The sequence below is a fragment of the Mastomys coucha genome, unplaced genomic scaffold, assembly GCF_008632895.1.
Source record: "Mastomys coucha isolate ucsf_1 unplaced genomic scaffold, UCSF_Mcou_1 pScaffold12, whole genome shotgun sequence".
Lineage (NCBI taxonomy): Eukaryota > Metazoa > Chordata > Mammalia > Rodentia > Muridae > Mastomys > Mastomys coucha.
In genome coordinates, this window is record NW_022196894.1 from 89,374,544 (window position 1) to 89,384,006 (window position 9,463).

Sequence of the window (9,463 nt, forward strand, 5' to 3'; positions counted from 1 at the left end):
GCCGAACCCCCAGCCGCAGGAGCCGAACCCCCAGCCGCAGGAGCCGAACCCCCAGCCGTCGGAGAAGATCAAGGTCTGTGGTAAGAAGACGAAGCTTCAGTATATCACCAGTCAGATTAAGGAGATCAAGAACACCTTTGAGGAGAAGGTTTAGTAGATCTCCCATTCGTCGGAAAAGATCCAGGTCTTCTGAAAGAGGAAGATCACCTAAACGTCTAACAGATTTGGGTGAGCCATGCTTTATGTTGTAATAGAGTATGATTTAAGTTTAATTTCTGATGATCTTGAGTCAGAAGTATATTCTGGGTTATTGATTTAAAGATCATTAGGTTATGTTTAGAAAAAAGGTGGGGACGTGCACTTAAAAGGTTATAAAGACCTGCTGTGGGGAATGTATTAGAGCCTTGATGTGTCTGTACTTGGGATTTTGCCTTAATTAAAAAAAAGTAAATGGAGAAACCTTGTTACAAGTCAGATTATTGTGTGTTGCATATATTTCATTTCAACACATGGCTTTGCAAATAAGCAGAATTCTCACTTAGTAATTTTTATGGGGGACCTCTCTTTCTTTTCTTTCCTTTTGTCTTCCTTCTTCCCTTCCCTCCCTCCCTCCCTCCCTCCCTGAGACAGGGCCTTAGTCTATAGTTCATGTTGGCCTGGAACTTAACTGTGTAGCCAGCCCAAAGTGGTTATTTTCTTCCTTAGATTCCTGATGTCAGGATTTCAGACTGAGCCATCATGCCTGACTTTAGCTAACATATCTTAAGGTGGCAGTCTAGGATTGTTAAATGGGTTTGGCAGGCTTTTGAAACTAAGAAATTTTGTATCTTGGGAGTTAGCTAATTGAATTAATGATGCAACCTTTTCAATGAAGTGATAATCTGTTGTCTATAAAAATAAATGTTTTTTTTTCTTATTAAAACTGCTGGGTAATTTATCCTGTTTCTAGTAGATAAGACATTCTTGGTTTGTAAAGACAGTGAAGATAGAATTAATATTCAGTTTAGCATGAGTTTTCTGATGTCTCTTTTCTCAGAACAGAGAAACAGTAAGTAATTCTCATTGATTTTTTTAAGTTGATGTAGGAAGTTGGTAGACTGCCTTCCTTTTACCAAAGGATTCTGCTTACCTGTTCCTTAGTAATAGTGTAGGGGATACATCTGCAAATTGGAGAGGAATGTTTGTTCTTACTCAGTGAAGGCTTGTTGAAAGAGATGACTCTTGGGGCTTAACAAGGGATTAAGTTGTTTTCAGAGATTATAATGAGGTGTGTCTAAGACAATCAGAGACTAGTTTTATAGCCCACTGTATAGGTGAGGTTGACCTTAAACTTTTGAGACTTCTGCCTCTACCTCCCAAGTGCTAGGGATAGCAGTTTTCCAAGAGCAGACCACTGAGGCTTGAACCCAGGTCTGGGCCTGTACATGTTTGGTACTCATTCTTCAAGTGAACTGCATACCTAGTATGGAAATGAGAATGGTTTAAGGTCATGCTCATTTTAGGAAATAACATTGCTTTTGGCAGACTTGTGCCTTATAATTTATGGTTAGTTGATCATCATAGATTCACAATAAGCTGTTGGGTATAGTGTTTGAATTGGAAACATATTCATAAACATGATTCATGGCTCAAACTTGGCAGAATACTGATGCCTTTAATTTTACTGTATATCATACTTTTGACAGAACTAAAACATATATAGCTTTTAGGAAAACTTCTTCCTGTATTTTTCCCCTTACAGATAAGGCTCAATTACTTGAAATAGCCAAAGCTAATGCAGCTGCCATGTGTGCTAAGGCTGGTGTTCCTTTACCACCAAACCTAAAGCCTGCACCTCCACCTACAATAGAAGAGAAAGTTGCTAAAAAGTCTGGAGGAGCTACCATAGAAGAACTAACTGAGGTAAGCTAGACAGAATTTGTTTCCATTCTTAAATGGATTTTTCCATGGATGTTGACTCTGGAGCGTGCCAAAACCTGAATTGTGGGCTGAACTGATAATGGCTGGCACCGAGTGCCCAAAACCCGAAATACAGATGTGGCAGCGGCAGAAGCTCTGTTTAGCAGGCCATTATCCGGGATGGCTAAGCTCCGCTAGCTAAAAAGTTACTTCCCATTACTTTTGCTTTCCAGTTTTAGAAGCCAAACTGACTGAGGAGTGGAACGGTTCGTTTGAATGGAGGAGGTGTTGAGTGAGCAACACGCAGCAGCTCGCCTACAGTTTTCGTCTCCATTCACGACGTGTTCACTGATCGCCAAGAGTGTACTGCATATACGCAAAGACAGACAATCTGCAGAAATGATCTGTGGCCACCGGAGCTTGGAAATTAATGAGAATAGCTGGCCATTGCCTGAAAGGAACTTCTTTCGCATCAACATTTCGGGTTTTGGCTGTTTGGTACCAGCCATTGGCGATAATGGCCGGCCATTATCAGTTCTTCCTGCGGTTCGGGTTTTGGCAGTAACATATTTTAAATATACTTATTTTTGTTTTTAAAAATTTGATCTTTTGAAATTGAGGCTTTTGGGGGAAGCTTTGTTTTACTTTATTATTTTTGTGTGTGTGTGGGAAGACGCTGAAATATTGCTGCTAGGATCCAGAAATAACACACTGTTTCATATACTGAAACTTGTTATTGGCTAGCCTTATGCCAGCCTGCCACTGTCAACATATTCTGTTCCCATTGGTTACTTGCTTGATACACTCTTGTGTTTTTGGCTAATTGAGCTTTTTAATTCTATTGTAATATTTCCAATTGATAATAGATGTGATAAATTCTGCTTGTATAGACAGGTCTACTAAAATTTACTCTTAACCTTTTTATAAATGGAATCTGTCCTTTGCTTCTGAGGAAGGAATTGACTTTCTATGTTGGACTGCATCAATTGTGCCCTCTCCATCATGCCTTATTTTCCATTCTTAAGTTACAGTCCTGAAATAAATTTTAAAAAACATTTATGGAGAGAGATGTTACTATTTACCCTGCCACAAATGTTTAAAATCTTTTACCATACCTTTGGGGATTATAAAATTTCTTAATTTGTTTCTTCACTTAGATTCATGATAGTATGAATTATAACTTAAAAAAAGACCTAGCAAAAAGCCTCTATTGCTTACTTACCAAATGCAAGCTCTTTATCTAAAACTCTATGAACGCTTAGCGTTTGCTGTGTTTGCCTCCTCTTCAGCGTTCTTGTCCCTCAGACAAGTGTCTCCCAACTTGCTCACCACCACCTGACCAAGATGACTTCCCTTTTCTTCCTATTTCTTGTTCTTTACTGTGGGAATTTTGCTTAGAACTCTTGAAGAAATATTCTTTGATCCTTAAACCCTGCCTGAATATTCTCTTAAGCCTTTGTTCTTTTAGCACTTATGTACCGTTTGTATTATATCAGTTTGCACTTGTTATTGTGTTGCTCTGTAAAAAGGTTCTTCAGTTACTTCATGTGTATGTACTTTTGTCTCGTATTAGATTGTAAGCTCCTTTGGAGCAGGGACCATGTCTTTTCCTTTTTTATCTTTTCCCTTTCTTTTCTTTTCTCTTTCTCTATCTCTCTCTCTCTTTTTCTTCTTTTTTGTATTTTTTCCCAAGACAGTGCCCAGTACAGTGCTCTGCACATAGTAGGTGCTCAATAAATGTTGTTGACTGACTGAGCAGCCAGTGTGTGTTTAAATAATAGCTAATGATCTAAATTATGGTTTTATAAGCTATCATAAATGTTGATTACTTGAAATTGATCTTACATTATTTTTAAAAGAACTACATGCTGTTTTTGTAAACCATATTCATCTTTTGTTTGTTTTTACTTTAAAGAAATGCAAACAGATTGCACAGAGTAAAGAAGATGATGATGTAATAGTGAATAAACCTCATGTTTCGGATGAAGAGGAAGAAGAACCTCCTTTTTATCATCATCCCTTTAAACTCAGTGAACCCAAGCCCATTTTTTTCAATTTGAATGTGAGTATTAGTAAAGTGCTATGGACTGATGAAGCAGCACGGCTCGTGGGGCTGTTTTAAAATCCATGTGGATGGAGTTTAGCTATTATGATGAATATTGACAGCATCTCCTCAACATAGGGTTGGGAGAGTTGTTCTGTGCTAGTGTGTGTGCCTCAGATGTATGAGAATGTGGGGACAGCTCCTGGCACTGACAAAATTAAATGAACCTTTCCTTTAGAAGTTCTTTAGAAACTATAGATGTTGTCTGTTAACAATGGATTCTAATTAAATACTATATTTCAGATTGCTGCAGCAAAGCCAACTCCACCAAAAAGCCAAGTAACATTAACAAAGGAGTTTCCTGTGTCATCTGGATCTCAACATCGAAAAAAGGAAGCGGATAGTGTTTATGGAGAGTGGGTTCCAGTAGAGAAAAATGGTGAAGAAAGCAAAGATGATGACAATGTTTTCAGCAGCAGCTTGCCCTCAGAGGTAAGTAGGAGGAACACTACATGTTTGTTTTAATATCTGAATCTTCCATTTTATTGTTACTTTATATCTGATTCGGATTCTGTTTCACTCTTCTTAGGGCCGGGTTAAACGGCAGGGCCGGGTTAAACGACAGATGAAACAACCCGCAGCTTCTCATTTGACAGTAACTCGATGCAATTCACTTTGTGGAACGAAGCCACAAAGTGAAAAGCATCGAATTGCAGAGAAAAGTGTTATCACATCCCTACCCAACATTGGGCCCTCCATGCACTTGTGGGAAGGGAGCCCAAGGTACAACTATTTAGCTTCCCGTTTTGCTTCAAGGCTCTATAGCTCTAGATTTTGGTGGTAGCAAGTTTACTGGGTGGAGGGATTGAGGGGAGAGAAGGCAGATCCTCAGGTTTAACACAAGAACTGCATTGAAAAAGTTATTTTAGGCTGATGTGAACATCTTGGATACATAGCCCATTGCCCTTACGTGATGGTATCTTACTATTTCTCTGGGTTTTCAGTAAGTTCCCTTCCTTGTGCTACCTTAGCCCTTTTGAATTCTTGTGTTTAACCTAGTGTTCAGCCTTGGTTCTCCATTCCCTTCTCCTTCCCCTCTTTGCTACTATTAAAAGTTGGAGGAGTGGAATTTATATATGGAAATTTCTCAAGGCAATAGTTGTATCTTGTCAAAATGACACAGTAACAATGCCAAATGTCAAAACAACCCCATTAAAATGCCGCCTGATTAAGTACTGTGCTGCTAATAAATACAGTGCACATGAGAACAGCAAAACTGTATATATATGTAAATATATATATATCTGTATCTTTGTATGTATCTCTGTATCTGTATCTTTGCTGTGTCTTTTAATAAACAGTTTACTTTTATTTAACTTGTTGTGCAAAATCACGCTTGGGGATCGGGGAGGGTGGAGACTTGAGTAGGGGAGGTGGGAGTTAGAGCCTAGCAGCCGTCACCTTGCCCTGGTCTCCAAAGCCTTGACGTTCGTCCAAGGATTGGACTTACATACCTGATGCCCTTATGGACTCCTTTTTCTTGCAGTTCTGTAGGTCTGAAAGACCTCTGCTCTACACTTGAGGCTCCCTACTCTGGCCATAAACATTTTCCAGTAAACACTTGCAATTCTACAAATAAATCTTACGAATCAAAGTAAACAGAACTCAAATCAAACTGTTTCATGCAGTACTTTTCCCCAGAGAAATTCAAAGGCGACATTTTCACTGTGTTTTTTTGACCTGCGGCATTTTGAATGGGAACAATTGTATATAGTAATGCTGAACCTAAGTGCCAGTGCAGCTAATTTATTTACAGTGAACGGTGATAGTCAGAATTCACGTGGAGTCCAACAACAGACGTATATCATACCATCACCAGGGAGGAGGAGAGACGCTGCTTTAGACAGTACTTTACAAGTTTACTGCTCATTTACTAATCCCCAAATCCGGCTACTGCCACAGCTCAGGAGGGAAAGCTAACTGACATTTACAGCTAACTTAAGCTTCTTGTAGTAGCCAGATATAAACCAGGTGAGGGCTATACAGATTTAGATGTCCTGATATATGCGCTTTTAGTAAGTAATTCAGTACAGATTTAGCATTTAAACAGTTGGAAAGAGCATAGCCAGGCAAGAATCTCCTGTGTAGCAAAGACTTAGAAATGTTGTAGAATTCTTACAGATTTTCCTGAGAAAATTATCAATAACTGTTGAATCATGGGGAAAGTGCTTATTAGTACATGTTAATTATACTTTTTTATCAAGAAAAGGTATTATTATAATTTATGACTGCCATCTTCATTCTCAACACTAAGTGATGCTTCAGCCTTATTTCCCATCAGAAGTTAGGTTCTCATTAAGAGGCAGTGTTCAGAGAGGATGGCAACACTGAGTGAAGGAAAGCTGTCCCCTGCTCAGATGAATAAAAAGCATGATGTCGTCCTTGGAAGAGGAGTGCAGGGTGAGCTCTGAGCTAATCATGCGGAGATTTAGACGTGGAGTATGGAAATTAACTGCAGAATCCTGAAGTTTTTAAGAACAAAGGGACAAGACTGATTTGCTTTCAAATCTGTATTTTTGTAACAGTGTTAAAGGCGCCAAAGACAAGCTGACAGTTCTACTTAGTTACCATCTAAGTGTGCCACTTTGTAGAACCAGTGAGTACCTAGGTTGACATGTTTTGGGAACAGTGACCCTTCTGACTTTATAATAGGGCTTCAAATGAGGTTTTTTTTGTTTGTTTTTTGAGTAACAATCTTTTAAATGATAAGGTAGTTTTTAAAAATCAATCTTTTCTTTGTTTTAATAAGTATAATTGAAGTTTATGGTTCTTCAGTCTTGATCATAAAACATTTCAGCAAAGATGACAGAATTTTATCTTCACAAGGGCTAAGTTGTCCTTGTAATTCCTAATCACACAACTGTCTTGCACGTGGGTGTGCTGATGTGAGCGGATAGACACGGACGAAACTGCGTAAATCCATGTTATGGAAAACAACTCGTCAGATCCTTCTGTCATAGCATCGTCTTCCCAGAAACCAGCCAGGAGCATCCTCAGTAAGGAGTGACTACAGAACTTTCACCAGATATGTGTGAATCTGAGTTATAAACAAAAAAGTTGGAAAGTATTAAAAGAGTAGTCCTCAAGGACAGTTGTTTAACAAGGTTAGCACAGGGTTATTGTCTAGAACATTAGAGAAGTACAAATGTGCAAGCCGAGCCATCTGACGGGTCATAACCACTAATTTGGGATTTACACATACATCGCTTTATAGTTATTGCTTGGATGGTAACAACATCTGTCTCGAGCAGTTTGTCAGGTTTGTATTACTGCATCTATCTACATTCCTTTAGCTAAAATTCTCTTGAAGTCGGAAGTTTATGAAGTTTATCAACAGTAACATCTTGGACAAGGACGAAAACTGTAACTATAGCTGAAGTATAGGCTGTTGAATTAGATACTCCAGAATGATGTGTAGCGTTGTTACTCCTTTTTCTCTAGACTTTTATAAGCTGTTAACCCTGAATTTCTCTGAAGCACTTAGGAGAAAAATATTAATTTATTTAGATAAACTCAATTATGCTATAAAATTCTGAAGAATAAAAATATTCATGATTCATTAAAAGACAGTGGCTTAGGGATGTTCTATGTTGACGTGCCTTTTCATTTTGAAGTTGACAGCATGTTGTATAACTGGTACATTTTAATAATTTTGTTAAGTATTGTAAATGCTTTATATGCTCTTTTTTCCCTTAGGTATTTTGTTATAGATTTGAGGTACTGCAGTCACCTGTGTAGAAAGTAATCTAGTTTAGCCATCACACTTAGCTTTTGACCTGTAGCCTTCCTGTCTCAATCATTGCCATTCTGTGAAATCTTTATAATACACTTTTTTTGTTTATAGAAACCACTGGGCTTAGTGAAAGGGGAAAGTAAAGTGAATGGAGAAGTTAAAAGGACACTATGTAAAAGGAAGGCTTATATGTGTGTGAATATGGGTCATGAAACCAGATAACTTGACAATAGTGGTAGTTTTTAGAGGATCTGAGAGAAATGGGATTGTTTATTAACATGAGGGGAGGAGAATTGAGCGTTTTGTTGTAGTAGTACCTAGAGTAGTGGCACCACAGCCACTTTACACAAGTGCATCTTATACATTGGGATGCAAGGTGGCCTGCTCATCTATCAGTGGAAACATAAAGTGTGGTGATCATGTGACAGATGTCTCACAGAGTTTTAAAAAATCTTAGTTTGTAGAAAGGCTTTATCTTGGGACATTTTTCATGTTTGTTTAATAGGCTGGTTAAGATTTTAAAACTTTTTTCAATGTAGCATTCATCAGCCATTAATTCCCTAAAATCAGTTGTTAGCTGTATAGATGTTTTTTTGTTTTTTCTTTATGGTTTGTTTGTTTGTTTTAAGACAGGGTCTCTACATAGCTTTGGCTGGTATGAACTCTTTATGTAGATCAGGCTGGTCTTAAACCCAGGTCCACGTGCCTCTGCCCGTAAGTGCTTGGATTGCAGGTGTGTGCCACTATGCCCAGCTAGCTCTTGAAAGTTTGTGTTTTAATTAGGCTGTGTAACATTTAGTTTGGGGGCTGGTTAGTCCTTTATGTTTTAGCATATGATATAGATTGCCCAGAAAAGCTGGGTAAAATTCTTGAGGATCTTCAAAACTTTCCCGCCATCTTTTGTGGTGCTAGAGATATAACCACAGTCCTGCACATACTGGGAAAGCGCTCTGACTCTCAGTCTGATTACATTTTCACATTAAATTGGAAAATTAAGTAAAATTGTGATGTGATCTTGCTGCTTTATTTGCCACACCTGTTGGGTAAATGCAGTTGTATTAGAAAATAGTTATAATTTAAACATCAAGGTTATTATATTAAACATGCCTTTAGATTGAAATGCAAATTTAATATGAAACTTACCAAAGGTTATTTCTCAACAACATTTACAAGAAAAATATTGTAGGTAAATATGCCTATAAAGGATGGATTCTTAGTTTCGTTTTTGTGTTTTTAACTTGAGAAGATTTAGTTTTTGGAACTAAGCACATTTTTTTATGGCTTATAATTGGAAATTGGAGGGTCTGACTGGAGTGTCATAGAGTTTAGTTTTTCCCTGTGCCCTAACACCTTATCACTTAGATTTGCAAATTGCTATAAAACTAAAGCAAGTCTAATAAGGCCATGATATGGTTCACATCTCGTTGGCAGTTTGATGTGACAACTCCACTTGACAGTTTAGGTGGCATCTCAGGAAGGCCTAGGAAACATAAATTTTGGTTGTTCCAGGAATCACATGGAGCAGATTTTTGAGTCCCAGGATTAAATCAACTCACAGTAAAAGCAAACTGTGTTGGTGTGGTTATATATAGGTTGTCTTTATGTAGGCCTTAAAAAATATTAAGCATGGATAATTTACTGTTACTAAGCAAGTAAGAGCTTTTTTTATTCGAAGTAAATAGTCTAATAAGCACAAATTATGGATTTTGGGGTTTTTGTTTTTTTTT

At 37.9% G+C, this 9,463-nt stretch overlaps 2 protein-coding genes across 4 annotated transcripts in view; one reads left to right on the forward strand and one right to left on the reverse strand.

Annotated features, from left to right (window-relative positions):
* The window catches only part of Son (SON DNA binding protein), a 31,311-nt gene that overhangs the window by 12,010 nt on the left and 9,838 nt on the right, over window positions 1-9,463 (forward strand). The window contains 4 exon segments of the mRNA XM_031364395.1: window positions 1-228; window positions 1,742-1,902; window positions 3,815-3,961; window positions 4,247-4,435. The exon segment at window positions 1-228 is cut by the window's left edge and continues 3,481 nt beyond it. Of these exon segments, the coding sequence (XP_031220255.1) occupies window positions 1-228; window positions 1,742-1,902; window positions 3,815-3,961; window positions 4,247-4,435 (725 nt within the window).
* The window catches only part of Donson (downstream neighbor of SON), a 23,629-nt gene continuing 20,007 nt past the window's right edge, over window positions 5,842-9,463 (reverse strand). For all 3 annotated transcript variants that reach the window (XR_004116834.1, XR_004116833.1, XM_031364407.1), the window contains one exon: window positions 5,842-7,040. The gene's annotated coding sequence lies outside the window, so the exon portion shown is untranslated. The remainder of the gene's footprint in view (window positions 7,041-9,463) is intronic.